The sequence below is a fragment of the Drosophila subpulchrella genome, chromosome X (assembly GCF_014743375.2).
Source record: "Drosophila subpulchrella strain 33 F10 #4 breed RU33 chromosome X, RU_Dsub_v1.1 Primary Assembly, whole genome shotgun sequence".
Classification (NCBI taxonomy): domain Eukaryota; kingdom Metazoa; phylum Arthropoda; class Insecta; order Diptera; family Drosophilidae; genus Drosophila; species Drosophila subpulchrella.
Window position 1 is genome coordinate 29426450 of NC_050613.1, and position 21887 is coordinate 29448336.

The 21887-nt window shown below is 43.8% G+C and overlaps 3 protein-coding genes across 6 annotated transcripts; 2 read left to right on the forward strand and 1 right to left on the reverse strand.

Annotated features, from left to right (window-relative positions):
• Positions 1–14: 14 nt before the first annotated feature.
• On the reverse strand, positions 15–2277 carry LOC119556337 (caspase-8). 2 transcript variants are annotated; one of them, XM_037868427.1, is made up of 5 exons: positions 2074–2276; positions 1088–1867; positions 663–1034; positions 397–551; positions 15–329 (listed from the first exon to the last, which is right to left on the reverse strand). In XM_037868427.1, exons 1-5 carry the CDS (start codon positions 2161–2163, stop codon positions 197–199), a joined length of 1530 nt encoding a protein of 509 aa, XP_037724355.1. In that variant the 5' UTR covers positions 2164–2276; the 3' UTR covers positions 15–196. The 2 variants fall into 2 exon arrangements, with proteins under 2 accessions (XP_037724355.1, XP_037724356.1); XM_037868428.1 differs by lacking the exons at positions 15–329; positions 397–551 and having other exon boundaries at positions 742–888; positions 966–1034; positions 2074–2277.
• A 567-nt stretch (positions 2278–2844) lies between these two features.
• Positions 2845–11725, forward strand: LOC119558350 (protein suppressor of sable). 3 transcript variants are annotated; one of them, XM_037871848.1, is made up of 6 exons: positions 2845–3238; positions 5806–6162; positions 6231–6469; positions 7341–8695; positions 8760–8884; positions 9143–11725. In XM_037871848.1, the coding sequence occupies exons 2-6, from the start codon at positions 5883–5885 to the stop codon at positions 11173–11175; spliced, it is 4032 nt and encodes a 1343-aa protein (XP_037727776.1). In that variant the 5' UTR covers positions 2845–3238; positions 5806–5882; the 3' UTR covers positions 11176–11725. The 3 variants fall into 3 exon arrangements, with proteins under 3 accessions (XP_037727776.1, XP_037727778.1, XP_037727777.1); XM_037871850.1 differs by having other exon boundaries at positions 2845–3190; positions 5803–6162; XM_037871849.1 differs by having other exon boundaries at positions 2845–3190.
• Positions 11726–12650: 925 nt separating this feature from the next.
• Positions 12651–15870, forward strand: LOC119558352 (HEAT repeat-containing protein 6). Its single transcript, XM_037871851.1, has one exon. The coding sequence runs from the start codon at positions 12673–12675 to the stop codon at positions 15802–15804; it is 3132 nt and encodes a 1043-aa protein (XP_037727779.1). The 5' UTR covers positions 12651–12672; the 3' UTR covers positions 15805–15870.
• The last annotated feature ends 6017 nt before the right edge of the window (positions 15871–21887 follow it).

Consider the following 21887-nt stretch of genomic DNA (forward strand, 5'->3'; position numbering starts at 1 on the left):
GAAACAATATCGACCAAGTCAAAACTACGCAGGGTATTTTTTAAGCTTATAAAAGACATACAAATGTTGATCTCTATCTATAAAGTCATATATTCTAAAAGTGCTCCATTAAAGGAAAGACTTGCAAAACTGCATAACAATCTTATCGGTTTTGAGGTAGATCCTTCTACCATTTACTAACTACAGAGTGTTCCGATCAAAGGCGAGGTGGCAAGTAAACGTGCTGGACGAATGTGCTATTAGACTTTGGCACCATTGACTCGTCGTTTTTACCCCGCTTTTTGGACACTTCGTTGGTGACAATCATTAGGATGTCGGCAATGTGTTCACTAGGCATTATGGAAAATATGTATATGTATGTATTAGTTGAATCCTGTGCCTTTGTGAGCTATTTACCTGGCAGAATGCTGATCGATGGCATCACACAGGCTCTGGATGAACCAGCTGCCCTTATGCGTGTGTCGCAGCGCAGGAAATCCAGTCACTGTGGACATGGCCCGTACCATATTAACGTGTTGACACGGCGACTGCGTGGTGACATCGATCTTAAACTGAAAATAAAGAATACAAAAGGAAAACCATACATAAAAAACACGATCATAACTTATTAGAAGGGCTAGATTTTAAAATATAGACGAGAATAATAAAAAAAAAATGCGTACGGGCAATCCAAGTTGATTTTGCTTGTCTTTCTTGACAACCTCCTCCTGGCATGCCTGGATGATTAGCAACTTGGGCTTGTTGTAAAGAGTTTCGTAGCTGCAGAGCAAGTTTTCAATGTCCGTAATCCGCAAGGCGATGCTATTCGCTCCATAGACGGCCTCCTCGAAACCGTGGCTTAGGATGCACACCACCAGTGAATCCCGCAGCAGTGACCTATCGCAGGCCCTGCGAATGAGGTCCATAATGCCCAAATGATTCACATTGTCGTGTGACTCCACATTGTAACCCATTGACGAAAATACCTTAATAAGTCGGTCATTATCCACATCCGTCCCATCCCGATTTTGTAGTTCTTTGGGCGAAAGATATTTCTGTAAAGGAAATAAGAGGATTTATTTTTATATTTACTTAGTATCATATCCACCTTAAGATCTTCGGTAACATGCCGGTGGAAGCACTGCTGGTTGATTATCAGAACGATTCCTGCGTTTTCGCGGCTCAACTGGAGGGCATTCCGTCGCCGGATAGAAGCACTTGAGGAAGCCGCGGAGCCTGTGGAACAGCTGGAAGCCTGTTGGCTATCGGGTTGCGTCTCTCGCTTGATGGTCAGAGGGGGAGCCACCGTCTGATCCTCGTCCGGAGCGTTGCTATTGATTGTGTCTATAAGCAACCTGGCTTGCTCCTGCAAATCATTAAATTTAAGGTGCTCGATCAGCAGCTGAACATCGCTGCCCGTGGCATTTATGTCTCCTAGCCGTATACATCTCCTGGTCAGCCAGTCTAGCAGGAATACCTCAAGGTAAGTGTGGTGGTAGAAACGGAGAGGATCTCCTGCCTGCTGTCTCGCCACCTTCTCGCCAACATCCAGGACCAAGCGTCCACTTTGCGCCAGCGACAACTCCTCACAGATCTTATAGAGGCTTTTCAAAAGAGGATGAACATGCAGGGCAATCCCATTAATATGCGGCAAATAGTGCATTCGAAGCTCATGCCAACGGAAACCCAATCTGCGGAGCACCTGGCGGGCCCCAACGATGCACAGAGCCTCTACGAGGTGTCTTTTCCAGGTTTCTGGCCGGGATTTGGCGTACTGCATGAGCAGATCGCTTTGCCGGAAGTCTGAGCGAGTCATGGCCAATAGTTTCTGCAGTATGTAAGTGGCGTCCGAGTGATCGTCTCCATAAAGCAGGAAGCAAAGGCCTACCTAGAAGAAATGTCAGTTTAATTAATATATTGTGGATGTGTAAACTACAAATTTGGGGTTTCGATTCTTTTTTCTCCAACATACGTTTGAAAGGAAATTAAGATAATACAGTTTGGAGCTGTAACTTTGTCTTCCCGGTAATTAAACCATCAAAACAAAGTTTTGTGTCATTTTTTGTTTCAGTTATCTTGTGAATGTTTTCTTACCTTTTGGGCAAAGTTTAGGTCACGCTCCACATAGACCAGATCGTTGAGGTCAATGGTGTCTATTTGGGTCAGCAGATTTGATCCGGCCATGTTGTGCGGGAAAGTACCAATTTGGGATTTAATTTTCGCATAAAAAAGCTAATTATTAGTGCGATATGAGGTTCGGTCAGGGCTGCCAATTCCTCTTTTTCCCTGTAAAACCTGTCTTTTTTTAGGTCCAACTGAGAAAAAAAAATTGAGAATTGCGTTTTAATGTTGCCAATTATTTTACAAAATTGTTGAAAATGGCCACTTTATTGTTGACTATATATGTAAATACGTGCGTTTGTCCTTAAAAGTTTTGGACAAACTGCCATTCGGATATCAAAATGGCAGGAAGAACTGCCAGGACTGGAAAGGGGGGAACATTTTTTATAAACATATATTTTAAGGGGAATTCATTTACAGTGTATAAGTAGACACGATATGGTATATTTTGGGTAGACTTGGAAATTGAAAATGCTATAAAAGTATGCGGTTGCGGTATAATCCAATGAAAAAATTGGTATATTTTTCAAAGCCAAACAGTATAATTTACAGATACTCCCGCGGTCACACTGCACTCATCGATAAATATTATCGGGCTGTGGGCAAGTTTGCGTTAGCGTTTTCGGTGGGATTTTCAGTATTTATATACTGAAAAGTATATATAATTCAGTATAAATAATTGAATACTTTATGCATCGATAAACGGTATGTTATCGGGTCTTAGTCAATTTTGCCCAGCACTTTCGCTGGGATTTTCATTCAAGTAGAAACTGTCGAAACTGTTGCAAACCCTCCTGACTACTATGTTTTGGACGAAAAGTTTTATTAATTTAATGTTTTTGTATATTGTATTCTGTCCATGAGCGTAACAGAGACAGACAGAGAAAGGGAGAGAGAGATACTGAGATACAGGGCCCCGGCCCGCATGCAGAGAGACAGAGAGGGCGAAAGCGAGCTAAAGTGGGTGCGAGCGAGAAATCGCCGCACGCACACACATAACCTGTACATATATATAGTATCAGCAAAAAATAAGTCTAAAGTCGCTATTCGATTCTGCGAAAACTTCAACGATTTTTTCGTACCTATATATGTATGTACCCACACAACCGCTGCGTCATCAAATACGTATACATTAGATGTATGTCAATATATGTATGGCCACTGCTGTATGCCATGTACATATGCCTATATATATATCTTTATTCACCTACTGTACCACTTCCACATTATGTAAGCCGTGACGCCAAAAAAAAACAGGAAATCTGAAAAGCGAAAAGCAAAACAACGAACCAACAAATTCTACCTATAAACCGTCAACCGAACAGCAATGTTATAAAGAAATACCAAAAGGTTGTAAATGTTCCGCATGAAAAAGAAAACAGAAATCGCACATAAAATCACGCTAAAAAGTAAGATCGAAAAAATGAAATGTTTGCTTGGCTTAGTTCCGAAAAATCTGTATGTACTCCCCTGTATATGTACCTATGTATGTATGTACATGTGTGTTGCACTGGGGCCACGCCTCCCTCGCCTACGTGTGTGGGTGTGAGAGAGGGGCGAATGGCGCAAATTGTTGAAAAATACATTTGGTTTTGGAACGCCAGCAAAACAAGTCAAAAATGCGTGCTTCGTTCAATGCATGTTCGTATATACGTATGTACATACATTACTGTAAACTGCGCAGCTGTGCTTGGCACGCCTGCATTTTGCAGTAGCATTCAGAGAAATTCGCACAGCAAACAAAAAAAGCAAAAAGGTTTTCTTTTTACACAAACATAAATAATAAATTAACGAAGACATTCTCTTTCCTTCACAACACTTACGCACACACATGCATATGGAAGTCTCGTCTGTATGTACATATGCTTTGTTAGGTCATGGGTGTGTAAGCGAGACAACATGATAAACAACCGCGAGACAAAATTTAGCACGCGCTCCTTATGTGCGTGTGTGAGTATCACTTGATTTTGTTATTTTCATTAATCAAAATTATTGCATGCATCAGATGTATATCAATATTTTGTATGCAGGCTTCAAGTACGACAGATATATACAAACTAACATATGTACAAGCGCGCCCAGATATACATTTGTACATGCATACATATGTGTAGCAGATATGCGCGTGTGACTTATGTGTAATAATTCATGTTCTTTCACACAACAACAAACTACACGATTGTTTGAAAAATCAATGAAAATTGTTGTTGCTGTTGGTTTGCTGACTTTCGCTTTTCGGTTTTCAGAAGTTGCGTTTTTTTTAATTCGGAGAACTTTTATTTAATTTTTTCTAAATTATATGCATTTGTATGTACATACATACATATGTTGCTTATGTCGATCTAAAAAGTGTATTTCGTTTGCTTTCATTTAATGCTACATATGTATATACATGTAGTGGTCAGCGAAAATGTGACACAACACGCATGCTGCACCCAAAGTCCGTTTTTCTACAACTAATACATTTAAATTAAAATTTGGATTTTTTTGTGGGATGACTTTTTTCTTTTAATAAAAAAAAAACAAGATTGTATTTTTGTATCAAAGCTAGTTTTGACAAAATTGTTGATTAAAACTAATAATATATCAACAATTTTATTATCAACAATTATTATATCAACGTTATATCCTCTTTGTTACCCAACCCTCATATATTTTAGAAAAATGTTTAAGTATATTAACCAAATATCAGCGAAAAGCCATTTTTCCTTTGCAGATTGCCCAGAAGTTGTTTTTACCGTCCGTTGCAGGATAATGCCAACTCTGATTTAAGCTGAGGTCAAGAAGGACTCCCATAGCATTCCTACAAAATACTATATTCAAGCTAAAATGGGGTGGGATGAACATCCTTTCCGAACTCTTTCTTGACCTGAGTATTAATCTGCGTTGACATAATCTATTCATGTGATCCTGAACTTGGTCGGCAAAAGGAACAGAATTATAAAAACATCTTTTGTACATTTTATTTTGTTTAAATATGATCACTTTTGGTCCGTTTTTCTTGGAACCAATTAAAACACTTTTGCAGAAATGAATTTCTGTTATTGGCCAGTTAGTTGAAAATACTAAGAGCCGTTTTCTTATCCGCATGCCAAACTAGAAGTAGGTTTTAAACTACAAACTTACAAACTTTTTCAGGTGTAACACCTACTTTCAGTTTAATGTGCGGGCTGAAGAAAATGGCCCAGAATAACAAAATATACACATACCAAATTTATTAGATTTATAAAAACAGAACTGGCGCGCAGCATGCTTGCTGTGCGCCAACATTTTCGTTGGCCACTGTACGAATACTAGTCCTAAAAGTTTAACTTAAAATGTAATTCCTGTTAAAGCAATTAGGATCCTTTTAATTTTTTTTTGTAAATTGATTACGAAGGAAGTGTGCAAGAGGCAAACTCTTCACATTGAAAACGTACTTGCAAGGCATAGATATGTACTTTTTCAGATCTAACAATACATTTATTTTAAAAGATCAAATCACACCCCCATTTCGACCAATCAGGAACGTTTGCTTTTATTGTTAACCAATTTCCTTCATTCAGTTATAAGTTTGTGATCGCATATGTGGTTAGGTTGGGACTTCACCTTTAAATATTTCGATATATATACACATAACTATATAGGGCTAAATATAGAACGTTTTCAATATCCATGACCCTTATCAACCAAAGGTTCTCCAAAAAACTCTTTTGTTTCCAGCAGTCTTGCAAAAAGGGAGTCGCTTTCCACAGGCTTATACGAGTTCCACTGCTTTTGAGAGATAGGCTATAAACACAACAATGTCATCAATTGTGGCGGATGCGCCTGTAATTGATTTGGTGGAGGATTTAGAGGATGGTGAAATTGACGATGATGACGAGGAGGAGGAGCAGCAACCGCCACCAAATTTTCCGGCCCAAAAGAAAGTTTCCCCAGGGGAAGAAGAGGTCCAATTTGTGGGCATCGAGGTTAAGGACAAAATCACCGACGAGGATGTCGTCTATATGGGATTATCTGCAGACTCTGCGGGACCACAAAATAACAATAGCAGCAAATCCAAGAAGCCTAGGCCATTGGAAGGTAATACCTCAGGAGATTTATTTTTCTTTGAAATTTAATTCACTATATTTTGGTGCTGACTATCCCAGATGACCATGCTAGCAGCATCGAGAATGCCATTGCCAATGCCTTAAAAAAGAAGGGCATAGAACCACCAATGCCTAGGATGCGTTCGTCTAACCAGGTTTTGGGGGATGCGTCCTTGGAGGGATCCGGTGAATTATTATCTGGCGGAGGAAATCATCTCCAGCAGCCAAGTCGCAGCAGCAGGCGAAGGAAACGCAAAAAAGAACGCGAGCGAGAGCAAAAGAAGGACAAGGAGCACCAGGTCAGCCCAACTTTTTAATATTTCACCTTTTCCAGCTTCTCTTTGGGTATCCTTAAACAAGTCTAAGTGTGTTATTTGTACTTTTAAATATCATCTATCACATCTTGTTCGGTATTTCATACAATTACAATTTTGTATACTCTATAAAATTACAAATAATATGTTTAACATTTGTAGCAGCATGAGAACTTAGGAAATTATAAAACAGGGTTAGGTAGCATGACCAAATTCCATGACCAATTGTTTTCTTATTCGAGTCACTACCCTGTTCTTTTTGCCTTTAGTTTCGGTTTATCTATCAACTTTATATCTGCATGGTTTGGTTTAGCTGGGCGCAACCCAGCCAGGTGGGCATTTAGGCAGGGTCCGGAGGAATCGGTTTTCAGAATGATAACACCAATGCAAGTTAAATTGACGACGGCAAACTTTAATATTTTTACTTTAGGGGACTTAAGCTTTTACTTTTAATTTACTCATTTTACTTTTTGAAACCCTTTCATGTTATACATTTGCTGAACAAAAGACTTTAAATTATGATATTACTAAATTATCTCTGGATAAATAGATTTAATTTTGAGTTATTCCCACCAAAAACTTTTTAAATCAATTTCTGTGGGTGATATAAATGGAAAAAAAATTATTATCTTAGTATAAGTTATTTCCACCAAGAAGCCTTCTACTGATTTCGATTGTATTGCTTTACATTCCACAATAAAAAAATACCCTAAAATAGTTGTTAAATGTTTGATATCCAAAACATCACAACACACAACCCCCCAGAAGATTGCTTATCTTTCTGTTTATTTACGGTAATTTTGTATGTATCCTTATTTCTGTATTTTAATTCACTTTCCGTACTTATCCTCTCCAGAAACGGTCCCGCCGTGAGGATGGTGATGTGTCTGGTGTGGCGGGCTGTGCTGGCAGTGATGACATGGACGAATATGAGATGATGAACGTACGCGGCGGCAGTCCGCCGCCCGGAGGAGTAGCACCACCCTCTTCCGGTAGTGGTGGTCAGCGTTTTAGCGCTCCTGATTGGGACTTAGCCGACGGCCCAGCCGTGGGAGCGGGAGCTGCCCTTGGAGGAGGAGGGGGCGGCTATGAATCGCAGCAGGATCCCTACAGCAGCTACGATTCTTTTTCCGATGAGGAGGCATCTGCACCTGGTTTGGTAAACCAAAGGCGTCGAATGCGGAGAGATAGGGAAAAGGAGCAGCAGCGTGTTGGCAATAACCGCAAGCGAAGGGATCGTGATCGCCATGAGGGAGGTGGAGCTGGAGGAGCAGCCAAGCGAAATCGTCGTGATTCCGGTGAGGGAGGTGGTGGTGGTGGTCAGGAGAAGATGGGCGGTAGCGGTCGCATTGAACCCCGCAAACTGGAGCTGTGCAAGTTCTATTTGATGGACTGTTGTGCCAAACGAGACAAGTGTTCTTATATGCACAAGGAGTTTCCCTGCAAGTACTATTACCTGGGCATGGATTGCTATGCCGGCGACGATTGCCTCTTTCATCACGGCGAACCGCTTTCCGAGCAGCTGCGCAACATCTTGCTCAAACACATGGAGACGGCACCTAAAGAGATCCTTGGTGATTTTAAACGAATATCGAGAGAAATTGCCCTGGGGCAGATGACGCGCCGGCACGAACAGTTGTGCGAGCAATTTAAGCGGGAGAATACCTGGAGCATAATGGGCAGTGCAGGAATGGGCAGGCGACAGGACCAGCAACAGCACGTGCAGCAGCAGCAGCAGCAGCAGCAGCAGCAGCAGCAGCAGCAGCACATGCAGCAGCAACAGCACATGCAGCAGCAACAGATACAGCAGCAACAGGAACAACAGGCGGGTGCGGAAGTCGGTGGCTGCATACCCTCTCTTTTAGACATGGTAATTAATCCACCGCATCCGGAGAAAAAGCGCAAATCCCGTTGGGCTGATAAATCGGCAGCCAAGGCAGCAGCTGGTGGAGCAGTTTCTTCAGAAGCGGGCGACACATCGCCAGCTGCTAAACCATTACCACAACATTTGGACTTAGTCAATCTCAGTCACGTGTTGAGTACGGAAAACATGGCCAAGCTGAACAAGTTGGGCATTACCAACCTGGAGCAGATGTTGCAGGTGCCGTTTGGTCAGTTAACCGAGGCTGGTCTAACTCTGGTTGAGATTGGAGAGATTCAGCGCAAGGCTGAGGACGCCAAGCCACAGACGCAAACCGAAACTACAATCAGGTAGGCTTATCACCTAAAAAATAGAACTTATATATTTATGCGAATATTGTACCTATTTTATTAGCACTCCCGTTGCCAAGCCAGACACGGAGACCAACAATAGCAACTCCAACAGCAATGGTTTTATTATGGTGGACTATACGCAGTATCTCAAGGATGCACATGTCAGCTTTTCGGGCAACGATCCGCGTAAGTTGTTCGGATTAATTGATATTAAGCTGTTTAAAAATAAGAAATGTGGGTGGGATTTTTAAAGAACAAAGCGTGATTTTATATTAAGATAAGACCATTGTTCAATATACAGTACATTGCTGAAAGCTTAAAGCATACTTAACAAAAACGGTTAGAACGGTTAGCAAACACATACCTTCCTAGTTTACAAAATTTTAGGCCATTATTTGTTCTTTTGAATTATTTTATTGATAAATATTTCCCATTTAATTTAAGTGGACGATGATCGAGATGATGACGAACAACTGGTCATAGACGACGGCAACGAGTCCACTCCTGAGGAGGAGCAACAACCAAAGCCAGCAAAAGCGCCGACAGTCGACCGCCAGGACTCCGCCACAGAAGAGGCACCCATGCCTTCTGTTTACGATTTGCCAAGCTTTATGAGCAACATGCTAGGCCAGGGATCCTCGGCAACTCAACTGCTGCCAGCCAGTGCCACGTCGCCCAATCAGGAGATGCCACAATTCGCTGCAGTAGAGCAATCGGGACTTAAGCCCTCGTCCAGCGGAGGCAGCACCTCCACCCATGTGTTCAGCCGGATTCTGTTCGGCGACAAACAATCGGATCCCGAGGCTAGAGCGGCTTTCTACCGCGACATTATACGAAATCCTTTCAAGGCGCATAGCGGCGACGGAGATGTGGACTCCAGTAATGAGAACTCCAATTCGAATTCACGTTCGCTGACACCGACTCCTACTCCAGAGCCGGGATCACAGTCGCCGAAGCAGGGGGATCCGGATGAAGAGATGCCGGAATTGCCTGCCATTACGGCAGCGTTGCCGCCGACAACTCCCTCGCTTTATGTGCGTCCTTCCATGTATGATTTTGATCCTTCCAAAGTGGAGGAGCAGCAGCGGCGGAGGGAGCCTCTTCTGGAGGAGGAACTGCGCCAGCGTGATATAGACATGCGACTTCCTTTCGAGCCAATGAAACACTATATGCCCGCCACCGAAATTGATGCGGCGATCTTCTCACACACTCCGCTCCGCTGGCAGCTGCAGGAGGTGTCCGTGGAGGAAGCCAGCTATGCTCAAATCAGGGCCAGCGCTCTGCACAAGGAGCAGCGTGATCTACGGGATCCTCGCATGCGTCGCATTCTGGGTTTACCCGAAATGCCGGACAATAGTGGAACCATGGGATCGATGGGATTAGGTGGACCGGGCTCTTTATCGAGTGACTCCTTTGGACGTTCCGGGGCGAGCATAGCCTCGCCGGAGTCGGAGACCAACGTACGTGATACCACGCCCAGTTCCCCACCCCCGACTTTTGCCAATTTACCATCAATGAGTGTCCCACCGCCGTCGATGAGCGTACCGCCTCCGAATCTACAGATTGAAAAGCCTCCGGTACGGACAGATCCACGTCGCGATCCTCGGAGAGCCCATCTTCAGGCTCAAACTCAAGCAGCTGCGAGTACGGCGAACCCGACACCTACCACAACCAATGCCACTGGTGGCAGTAAACAAATATCTGAGATCCGCAGCCTCATGCAGAGCTCAAACTGGTACAAGAATCTGGGCAGTAACAATAAGATAATGGTAAATCAACAACTGGCGTTGGTGTTTACCGAGCTCAAAAAATTTCATCAGCTACCCGAGGGCGCTCAAAAAATTTTTGATGTCAGCTTTATAGTGAACAACCCAACGTTGCAGCAAATCTTTGCTAAGCTCTTCATATTTGTGGATGATAATGGTCAGGTGGTGCAGATGCCCGAGGAGAATAATGGTGGTGGAGTACCTGTAGCAGCAGCAGGAGCAGCAGGAGGAGTGGTTCTGCCCAATCTATCGCAACCTCCTCCAAATCTGGCTCAGATGTTAAGGGTACCGCCGCCAAATATTCGACTGCTACACATGTCCGGAATGATGATGCAAATGGGCAATCTGGGACCCCCATTTAATCAACCACCACCGCGAGCTGGATTGCTGGGTATGCCGCCAGGAGGCAATGGAGGAAACCAGGGAGTAGGAAACCTAGGAGGATTAAACCAAGGAGGAGGATCTGTGCCGAATGGCAATCCCTTTAACCCATTTGCCGGCGGAGCAGGCAACAATGGAGGAGGAGCTGGCGGAATAGGCAACATAAATTCCATGGGCAACGTTGGTAATATGGGCATGCCTTTCAAGAACTTCAACAATGGAAACAATAACAATAATGGGGGAGGCAGAGGAGGACATTTTCCGGGCGGGGGAGCAGGTGGCAACAATCGCAACCAGCGAGGCGGCAATCAGCGGAACCGCAACATCTAAAAGCTTATGTCTCCAGGATAATCCAACAACACAAAAAGACTTGTTATGCCAAAGTGATGTTGATGTTATGCCCATGACCCTTTTCAACCCACTCCCAAAGTAACCCGCCCCATAGAAAACGTTGTTTCCCCACCCCCACTTTATTTTTATTAGAAAATCCGGGCTTTGACTGCTTTGTACATTGTATTCTATTCCTTAAATCCATCATTGTCACTATTTTTTTTGGCTAGGTGTAAGGACAAACCTTTTTAGCACTACTACGTACTGATAAATGTAGTTAAGAGTAAGAACAAGGAAACTTAAGGAAGAAAAACTGAGCAACAGGAACAGAAAGTAAAGTATAATTGGTATGCCACCTTTTTTACCGAACTTTTTTGAGTAATGTAGGATAAAGTGTTTATTTATGCGTGTACTACATCGATTATCTAGACATACAAACTACAAATAAATAACATGTTTTAAGTAATGCGTCATAAGTAGGTGTGCTAGGCCTTACCAAAAATGCAGGCAAGGAGCGCCAAAATCGAAATACATTTGTTTTTAAATTGTATTCAAGTTCCTAAGGAATAAAAGCGGCGAGGATCTTGTTTTGGGGGAACTAGTCTTTACTAGTATATAATTTTAATATTGAAAACACTGCGAACTCATGAACAGGAGATATTTAATTAGTGATTTTTAATTTCAATAAGTATAGTTTTTCTTAGCTATTCGATGGATGTTTTAAACATTGTACGCAACAAGACAATTCGAACAATATCTTGAATCTTGTTTCGATATTTTTTTAAGACTAAGATCCGTTACTTTAGGGGATCGGCTATATCCCATGGTATAACTATACAAGGTAGTCACGTCGGCGCAATTTTGTCCGTCAACGGTACTCGCAATACGTGCAGGTGAAAGGGATAGCAATATCGCTGAAACACGTTAACGTATTGAAAGCCGAACGATTAGGCAGCCGACGGGACTACCTTGTGTAATTGTACCATTTTCCTTCCATTTTTAAATTTCACACCGCTTTTGCACGAGCGCCAAAGATTAATTTTCTTATTCGTTGGCCAGCGGCTAACAGCGTTCATCGAAACTTACTCGCTAAATCTGGTATTTTTTCCGGTATTTTCTTAACTCATCAGAGTACCGCGCTGAAAAACAGACCCGACGAAAAGCGGTAGCCGCGTGTTTGTCTCTCGCTCACTCCTTTGGTTAGCTCGCGTCTTTCGTCGACGTGAGTACTAGGCTTTAACCCTACATAGTAACAAGGCTGGATGTAAATGTAACAGAGATGTGAAAATTCCGAATTGGTCTCGTTACTTTGTATTTTTGATATTTATTGTTTGGTATAAAAAGTATATTTCTCTGTTTCGCAGGGCTGTTATAGATGGCTCGTTAGTAAGCGCTGACAACAGGGCACTGTTGTTGGGCGGCCCAAAAGCTGCCCTGTTAGTTGGTATTTTTGGTGTATTTGAAAAAAGTAAGAACGGTATAAAATACGCCACACTGATGAAAATGGATCTACACCAGAAGCTTCTGGAGGCGGAATCTGGAGCGGAGCAGCGGGAGGAGCAACGCCAGGCGCACTTGCAGCTCATCCGGGAGCTGCACCACCAGCTGGGCATTCCAGTGGGCGTGGCGGCGGATCGCTTGCGGCAGATAATCGTGGAGGTAAGAGCGAGAGGGCACCTCGAGCGCCTCTGGCAGCTGTGGCTCAACGAGCTAGTCCTGGCTAGAAAGATAATCCTGGTAAGGTCCCACCTGCTGGTGAACGAGCTAATGGCGGAAGGACAGCAAGAGCCGTCAGCCGAGGCCCTCACTTTGCTGCTGACCCTGCTCAAATCGACGCCCAAGGAGAAACTGGCTGAATTCTGGCCAAGATTAACCGCATTAACCCAAGTAAAAGATATAGACGCAGCCCTGCTGCTTTTGCAGTGCCAGGAACATGTGTTATCTGAGCTAGAGGAGTCTCAGGAGGAGAGTGGTCACAGCCGGAACCTGGCCAACTCTCTCATCCACATGCACTTTGAGGGCTGCTGGCTGACCGCCAAGGATGAGCAGCTGCCCCTGCTGTTGGCGCGCAGCCTGGATCTGCTCCAGAAGCTGGTTACCAGGCAGCCCGACTACGCGACTCAACGGCTTCCTGAGGTGATGGGCCTTGTGCAGTGCTACCTACAGTACGGAGCTGAAGCGGAATCCCTAGTTAAGCCCAGGAAATTGCCACCCGCCCAGCAGTCAGCTGACTATGGGCAGGAGAAGGATGAGCCGGAGCATCCGCCCGCTCAGCATTCTCGCTCCTGCGGCCGAAAGAACAAGGTTCGAAAGATGCGATCGTTGGCCAAGCAACGAAACCAGGGAGTCAGTGAACCCCCAGAGGCCAATCCGCGAGATCGTGTTCTGCTGATGGGTAACCAGGATTACGGATGTTTGACTGGAGACTCGGCCGAGAATTGCCTACCCTCCGATTCGGATCAGCAGACAGAAGCAAAGCACCTCCGACAGCAGCAGGCCAGGGTGAGAATATCCGCTCTACACTTGCTGGGAGCCCTTACCAACCAATTGCCCCGACGCTCGTTGTATGGCTACTGGCACGTCCTGTTCCCCGATGGAGACTCTGGTGGCAGTCGTCACCTGCTACTAATCGGTCAGAGGGACACCAATTCCCGTTGTCGTGCCCTGGCCTTGCAGCTGGGCTCCCAGCTGCTTTACGGATCGAAGGTGTTCCTCAGCCAGGCCTGCTCGCGCGGACCCAGTAACTTCACGCCTTTCGCTGTCAGCCTGGCCAGCTCCGTGTTCGCCACATATCGCACCTTGAGTGTCATCCTCGAGCGGGAGTATACGCCGCCCGTGCTAACGCAGTGTCTCAAGTGCCTGGCCGTTTTGGTACAAGCCACGCCCTTTGACCAGCTTGAAATGGGATTTGTCTACGGGTTTGTGGGCCATGTCAAGAAGCTGGCCAAGAGTGCAGACCCTCAGGTAGCCGTGTCCGCTTTGCTGGTCATGGAAATGCTGGTGGGCACGGCTAAACTTACGCCGGAAATTGCCAGCTCGGTGGGACTTGCCCCTAGCCATAGAAACATTCAATTAGAACAGGCAAACGCGGTCCAAGAGTACCAGGAGCTTTGCGACTCGGATGCGGAGGTGGAACTCGAGGAGGAGGAGGAGGGTCCGGCGCAGAAAAATGATGTGAGTACCGTCCACACCGTGTCGCCATCCATTCCGCGCAATTCCTGGCTGCTGAGGCAGGTGCTTCGGTATTTGGAGGGTCCCGGAACTCCTGCCACCGTGCGCCTCGAGTGTTTTCAGGTGCTTCAGGCAATGACCACGCATATTGGCCTGCTCCGGGGACATCAGGCCCGTTTGGCAAGGGTAATCTCCGCCGGATTGTGTGATCCAGCTTCAGATGTGAAGCTCTATGCCGCACGCTGCCTGGACTCGGTCGGGTACCAGCTGGGAAGACTGCTGCCGGAGCCGTCAGAAAGGGAGTTACAGATATCCTTCTGGCTAACCCTGTTGCCCGCCACCTATGGAGCCTACGATGCCGCCGGATTCTCCCTGAAATGCGCACTTTGCGACGCCCTGTCCAACATGGGAGCTTTTAGCTTTGAGAGACTATCGGATGGTCAGAGGACCGCGCTGCTAGCCTTTCTGAGCGGATGTGCCAGCGACGACCACGAAGAGGGGCTGGTCAGAGGAGCAGCTCTGCGGGCAATGGCCGTCTACGTGCTGCAACCTTCGTTAAAGACAGATCTGGGATTTCTGGAGAATGCAGCGGAGTTGACCTTGCGTATCATAGGGAACCCCCAGCTGGTCGTGAGGATCAAAGCCGCCTGGGCGCTTGGAAACATTAGTGACGCCTTGGTGGCCGGCATTCCTAACTCGACTGAAAGGATTTCCGCCGAACTTTTGGGACGCCTCATCCAGGCGGCAATGAAAAGCTGCGGCGATAACGACAAGGTCAGGGCCAATGCGGTGCGCGCTCTGGGGAATCTACTCCAGATCCTGCAGCTCCAGCCATCGGAGAACGGTGACCAGATGCAGCTAGCCATGTCCAAGCTGTTGGACTGCGTAAGGTCCTCGGGCACCGCCAAAGTAAAGTGGAACGCCTGCCATGCCATCGGAAACCTAGTGAAGCACAGGGCCTTCCTTGCCAGCAGCCACCTGGCTGGGATCCTCTTTCCCGCCCTGAGTCAACTGGTGGTGCAGCACACCAACTTTAAGGTGCGCACCAACGCCGCCGGAGTGCTGCTGCAGGTGGTGCATCGTGAGGATCTTGGCTCCCATCTACCGCTGGTCTGGCGCTCCCTCCTGGAGGGGCTGGAGCGCTCCAATGCGCTGGACAGCTTCGAGGAGTACAATCACCGGGATGCTCTGCAGCAGCAGCTCTGCCTGGCGATTGCCCACCTGCTGACGCTGGCAATAAGCTCGGATCTGCCGGCGATGCGGGAGTCGCTCGAGGAGGACCGACTGGAGCAGGTGCGGGCCACGTGGCGGCGCGTCGCATATCGCGTTGTTCCCGAGCAGTCGGCACCGCTCTTCACCTGTAGTCCTCTGCTGGAGCAGCGACTTCAGGCGGAAGTGACCACACAACAACGCTGCGCCCTGGCATTCATCACGAGCACACTCCGCTTGGACCCATAGGAACACCCAACCATCACGTAACCCGCTGGGCAGCCAAAGGATCCATAAATAAAATTAATTAACAAATTGTTGTCTTTCCTTCTTTATCGAATTGCATGATTTTGGGGATTTGTGGATTTGAGATACCAGGCAAACAGATTAATCAGTAGGTGACTATGTGAATGGCCATATCTAGTGGGTGAAATGGCCATCTCTAGTGAACTTTCGCCAAGCAACGGCTGTTTTCCAGAATGTCTAAAATGGTAAGTCCCAGCAGCCACTTGCTACGGATTATGTTCGCCTGGTGTCGGAAATCGAGAAATTTGCTATGAAACGTAAAATTTTTGTTTTGAACAAATTTGTCGGCCAATTTTGGACTTAAAGTACCAGGAGAACATTTCACCTAACCACCTACGGATTTTTCTGTTCGCCTGGTACTTAAAATTTAGTCAAAAAATAAATTTCCCGGAATGTGATCGAAATAGCCTAGGTTGTAAGCTTTTCAAAACAATCGGTCTTTCCGCTGTGCGCCTCGTTTTGACCAAGTTACGACTGATAAACTGCAAGCAACTATGGTATTTTTGTCTGAAATCCTTCTACCTATTTTTTGACCCAAGCAAACTACGTTTTTTGGCAATCATTTTGCAAAATAAAGTCGGAATTGGGAATGTCATACCTCGTTGAGCTCGTAATAAAATTCCCAATCGATTGGCATTCAAGCCCGGAAACTTTAATTTTTGACGGATTTTCGCAAAAATAGACGATGTTACCCCTTATGAAAAATGTGAAATTTAGTCAAAAAATAAATTTACCGGAATATGATCGGGATCGGTAGCCTAGGCTGTTAGCTGTTCAAAACAGTCGGTCTTTCCGCTGTGCGCCTCGTTTTGACCAAGTTACGACTGATAAACTGCAAGCAACTATGGTATTTTTGTCTGAAATCCTTCTACCTATTTTTTGACCCAAGCAAACTACGTTTTTTGGCAATCATTTTGCAAAATAAAGTCGGAATTGGGAATGTCATACCTCGTTGAGCTCGTAATAAAATTCCCAATCGATTGGCATTCAAGCCCGGAAACTTTAATTTTTGACGGATTTTCGCAAAAATAGACGATGTTACCCCTTATGAAAAATGTGAAATTTAGTCAAAAAATAAATTTACCGGAATATGATCGGGATCGGTAGCCTAGGCTGTTAGCTGTTCAAAACAGTCGGTCTTTCCGCTGTGCGCCTCGTTTTGACCAAGTTACGGCTGCTAAACTGCAAACAACTATGGTATTTTTGTCTGAAATCCTTCTACCTATTTTTTGACCCAAGCAAACTACGTTTTTTGGCAATCATTTAGCAAAATTAAGTCGGAATTTGGAATGTCATACCTCGTTGAGCTCGTAATTAAATTCCCAATCGATTGGCATTCAAGCCCGGAAACTTTAATTTTTGACGGATTTTCGCAAAAATAGACGATGTTACCCCTTATGAAAAATGTGAAATTTAGTCAAAAAATAAATTTACCGGAATATGATCGGGATCGGTAGCCTAGGTTGTTAGCTGTTCAAAACAGTCGCTCTTTCCGCTGTGCGCCTCGTTTTGACCAAGTTACGACTGAAAAACTGCAAGCAACTATGGTATTTTTGTCTGAAATCCTTCTACCTATTTTTTGACCCAAGCAAACTACGTTTTTTGGCAATCATTTTGCAAAATAAAGTCGGAATTGGGAATGTCATACCTCGTTGAGCTCGTAATAAAATTCCCAATCGATTGGCATTCAAGCCCGGAAACTTTAATTTTTGACGGATTTTCGCAAAAATAGACGATGTTACCCCTTATGAAAAATGTGAAATTTAGTCAAAAAATAAATTTACCGGAATATGATCGGGATCGGTAGCCTAGGCTGTTAGCTGTTCAAAACAGTCGCTCTTTCCGCTGTGCGCCTCGTTTTGACCAAGTTACGGCTGCTAAACTGCAAACAACTATGGTATTTTTGTCTGAAATCCTTCTACCTATTTTTTGACCCAAGCAAACTACGTTTTTTGGCAATCATTTAGCAAAATTAAGTCGGAATTTGGAATGTCATACCTCGTTGAGCTCGTAATTAAATTCCCAATCGATTGGCATTCAAGCCCGGAAACTTTAATTTTTGACGGATTTTCGCAAAAATAGACGATGTTACCCCTTATGAAAAATGTGAAATTTAGTCAAAAAATAAATTTACCGGAATATGATCGGGATCGGTAGCCTAGGCTGTTAGCTGTTCAAAACAGTCGGTCTTTCCGCTGTGCGCCTCGTTTTGACCAAGTTACGACTGATAAACTGCAAGCAACTATGGTATTTTTGTCTGAAATCCTTCTACCTATTTTTTGACCCAAGCAAACTACGTTTTTTGGCAATCATTTTGCAAAATAAAGTCGGAATTGGGAATGTCATACCTCGTTGAGCTCGTAATAAAATTCCCAATCGATTGGCATTCAAGCCCGGAAACTTTAATTTTTGACGGATTTTCGCAAAAATAGACGATGTTACCCCTTATGAAAAATGTGAAATTTAGTCAAAAAATAAATTTACCGGAATATGATCGGGATCGGTAGCCTAGGCTGTTAGCTGTTCAAAACAGTCGGTCTTTCCGCTGTGCGCCTCGTTTTGACCAAGTTACGACTGATAAACTGCAAGCAACTATGGTATTTTTGTCTGAAATCCTTCTACCTATTTTTTGACCCAAGCAAACTACGTTTTTTGGCAATCATTTTGCAAAATAAAGTCGGAATTGGGAATGTCATACCTCGTCGAGCTCGTAATAAAATTCCCAATCGATTGGCATTCAAGCCCGGAAACTTTAAGCAAACTACGTTTTTTGGCAATCATTTTGCAAAATAAAGTCGGAATTGGGAATGTCATACCTCGTCGAGCTCGTAATAAAATTCCCAATCGATTGGCATTCAAGCCCGGAAACTTTAATTTTTGACGGATTTTCGCAAAAATAGACGATGTTACCCCTTATGAAAAATGTGAAATTTAGTCAAAAAATAAATTTACCGGAATATGATCGGGATCGGTAGCCTAGGCTGTTAGCTGTTCAAAACAGTCGCTCTTTCCGCTGTGCGCCTCGTTTTGACCAAGTTACGGCTGCTAAACTGCAAACAACTATGGTATTTTTGTCTGAAATCCTTCTACCTATTTTTTGACCCAAGCAAACTACGTTTTTTGGCAATCATTTAGCAAAATTAAGTCGGAATTTGGAATGTCATACCTCGTTGAGCTCGTAATTAAATTCCCAATCGATTGGCATTCAAGCCCGGAAACTTTAATTTTTGACGGATTTTCGCAAAAATAGACGATGTTACCCCTTATGAAAAATGTGAAATTTAGTCAAAAAATAAATTTACCGGAATATGATCGGGATCGGTAGCCTAGGCTGTTAGCTGTTCAAAACAGTCGGTCTTTCCGCTGTGCGCCTCGTTTTGACCAAGTTACGACTGATAAACTGCAAGCAACTATGGTATTTTTGTCTGAAATCCTTCTACCTATTTTTTGACCCAAGCAAACTACGTTTTTTGGCAATCATTTTGCAAAATAAAGTCGGAATTGGGAATGTCATACCTCGTTGAGCTCGTAATAAAATTCCCAATCGATTGGCATTCAAGCCCGGAAACTTTAATTTTTGACGGATTTTCGCAAAAATAGACGATGTTACCCCTTATGAAAAATGTGAAATTTAGTCAAAAAATAAATTTACCGGAATATGATCGGGATCGGTAGCCTAGGCTGTTAGCTGTTCAAAACAGTCGGTCTTTCCGCTGTGCGCCTCGTTTTGACCAAGTTACGACTGATAAACTGCAAGCAACTATGGTATTTTTGTCTGAAATCCTTCTACCTATTTTTTGACCCAAGCAAACTACGTTTTTTGGCAATCATTTTGCAAAATAAAGTCGGAATTGGGAATGTCATACCTCGTCGAGCTCGTAATAAAATTCCCAATCGATTGGCATTCAAGCCCGGAAACTTTAATTTTTGACGGATTTTCGCAAAAATAGACGATGTTACCCCTTATGAAAAATGTGAAATTTAGTCAAAAAATAAATTTACCGGAATATGATCGGGATCGGTAGCCTAGGCTGTTAGCTGTTCAAAACAGTCGGTCTTTCCGCTGTGCGCCTCGTTTTGACCAAGTTACGACTGATAAACTGCAAGCAACTATGGTATTTTTGTCTGAAATCCTTCTACCTATTTTTTGACCCAAGCAAACTACGTTTTTTGGCAATCATTTTGCAAAATAAAGTCGGAATTGGGAATGTCATACCTCGTTGAGCTCGTAATAAAATTCCCAATCGATTGGCATTCAAGCCCGGAAACTTTAATTTTTGACGGATTTTCGCAAAAATAGACGATGTTACCCCTTATGAAAAATGTGAAATTTAGTCAAAAAAATAAATTTACCGGAATATGATCGGGATCGGTAGCCTAGGCTGTTAGCTGTTCAAAACAGTCGCTCTTTCCGCTGTGCGCCTCGTTTTGACCAAGTTACGACTGATAAACTGCAAACAACTATGGTATTTTTGTCTGAAATCCTTCTACCTATTTTTTGACCCAAGCAAACTACGTTTTTTGGCAATCATTTTGCAAAATAAAGTCGGAATTGGGAATGTCATACCTCGTTGAGCTCGTAATAAAATTCCCAATCGATTGGCATTCAAGCCCGGAAACTTTAATTTTTGACGGATTTTCGCAAAAATAGACGATGTTACCCCTTATGAAAAATGTGAAATTTAGTCAAAAAATAAATTTACCGGAATATGATCGGGATCGGTAGCCTAGGCTGTTAGCTGTTCAAAACAGTCGCTCTTTCCGCTGTGCGCCTCGTTTTGACCAAGTTACGGCTGCTAAACTGCAAACAACTATGGTATTTTTGTCTGAAATCCTTCTACCTATTTTTTGACCCAAGCAAACTACGTTTTTTGGCAATCATTTAGCAAAATTAAGTCGGAATTTGGAATGTCATACCTCGTTGAGCTCGTAATTAAATTCCCAATCGATTGGCATTCAAGCCCGGAAACTTTAATTTTTGACGGATTTTCGCAAAAATAGACGATGTTACCCCTTATGAAAAATGTGAAATTTAGTCAAAAAATAAATTTACCGGAATATGATCGGGATCGGTAGCCTAGGCTGTTAGCTGTTCAAAACAGTCGGTCTTTCCGCTGTGCGCCTCGTTTTGACCAAGTTACGACTGATAAACTGCAAGCAACTATGGTATTTTTGTCTGAAATCCTTCTACCTATTTTTTGACCCAAGCAAACTACGTTTTTTGGCAATCATTTTGCAAAATAAAGTCGGAATTGGGAATGTCATACCTCGTCGAGCTCGTAATAAAATTCCCAATCGATTGGCATTCAAGCCCGGAAACTTTAATTTTTGACGGATTTTCGCAAAAATAGACGATGTTACCCCTTATGAAAAATGTGAAATTTAGTCAAAAAATAAATTTACCGGAATATGATCGGGATCGGTAGCCTAGGCTGTTAGCTGTTCAAAACAGTCGGTCTTTCCGCTGTGCGCCTCGTTTTGACCAAGTTACGACTGATAAACTGCAAGCAACTATGGTATTTTTGTCTGAAATCCTTCTACCTATTTTTTGACCCAAGCAAACTACGTTTTTTGGCAATCATTTTGCAAAATAAAGTCGGAATTGGGAATGTCATACCTCGTTGAGCTCGTAATAAAATTCCCAATCGATTGGCATTCAAGCCCGGAAACTTTAATTTTTGACGGATTTTCGCAAAAATAGACGATGTTACCCCTTATGAAAAATGTGAAATTTAGTCAAAAAATAAATTTACCGGAATATGATCGGGATCGGTAGCCTAGGCTGTTAGCTGTTCAAAACAGTCGCTCTTTCCGCTGTGCGCCTCGTTTTGACCAAGTTACGGCTGCTAAACTGCAAACAACTATGGTATTTTTGTCTGAAATCCTTCTACCTATTTTTTGACCCAAGCAAACTACGTTTTTTGGCAATCATTTAGCAAAATTAAGTCGGAATTTGGAATGTCATACCTCGTTGAGCTCGTAATTAAATTCCCAATCGATTGGCATTCAAGCCCGGAAACTTTAAT

What these genes read in the sequence shown, in the direction of transcription:
- LOC119558350 (XM_037871848.1), top strand. Translation starts at nt 5,883, where the DNA reads ATGTCATCAATTGTGGCGGATGCGCCTGTAATTGATTTGGTGGAGGAT. An exon ending in GAAGCCTAGGCCATTGGAAG is followed by an intron (nt 6,163 to 6,230) that starts GTAATACCTCAG and finishes TGACTATCCCAG; the next exon opens with ATGACCATGCTAGCAGCATC. An exon ending in CAAACCGAAACTACAATCAG is followed by an intron (nt 8,696 to 8,759) that starts GTAGGCTTATCA and finishes CTATTTTATTAG; the next exon opens with CACTCCCGTTGCCAAGCCAG.
- LOC119556337 (XM_037868427.1), bottom strand. Translation starts at nt 2,163, where the DNA reads ATGGCCGGATCAAATCTGCTGACCCAAATAGACACCATTGACCTCAAC. An exon ending in ATGTTACCGAAGATCTTAAG is followed by an intron (nt 1,035 to 1,087) that starts GTGGATATGATA and finishes TTTCCTTTACAG; the next exon opens with AAATATCTTTCGCCCAAAGA. An exon ending in ATCGATCAGCATTCTGCCAG is followed by an intron (nt 330 to 396) that starts GTAAATAGCTCA and finishes CATAATGCCTAG; the next exon opens with TGAACACATTGCCGACATCC.
- LOC119558352 (XM_037871851.1), top strand. Translation starts at nt 12,673, where the DNA reads ATGAAAATGGATCTACACCAGAAGCTTCTGGAGGCGGAATCTGGAGCG.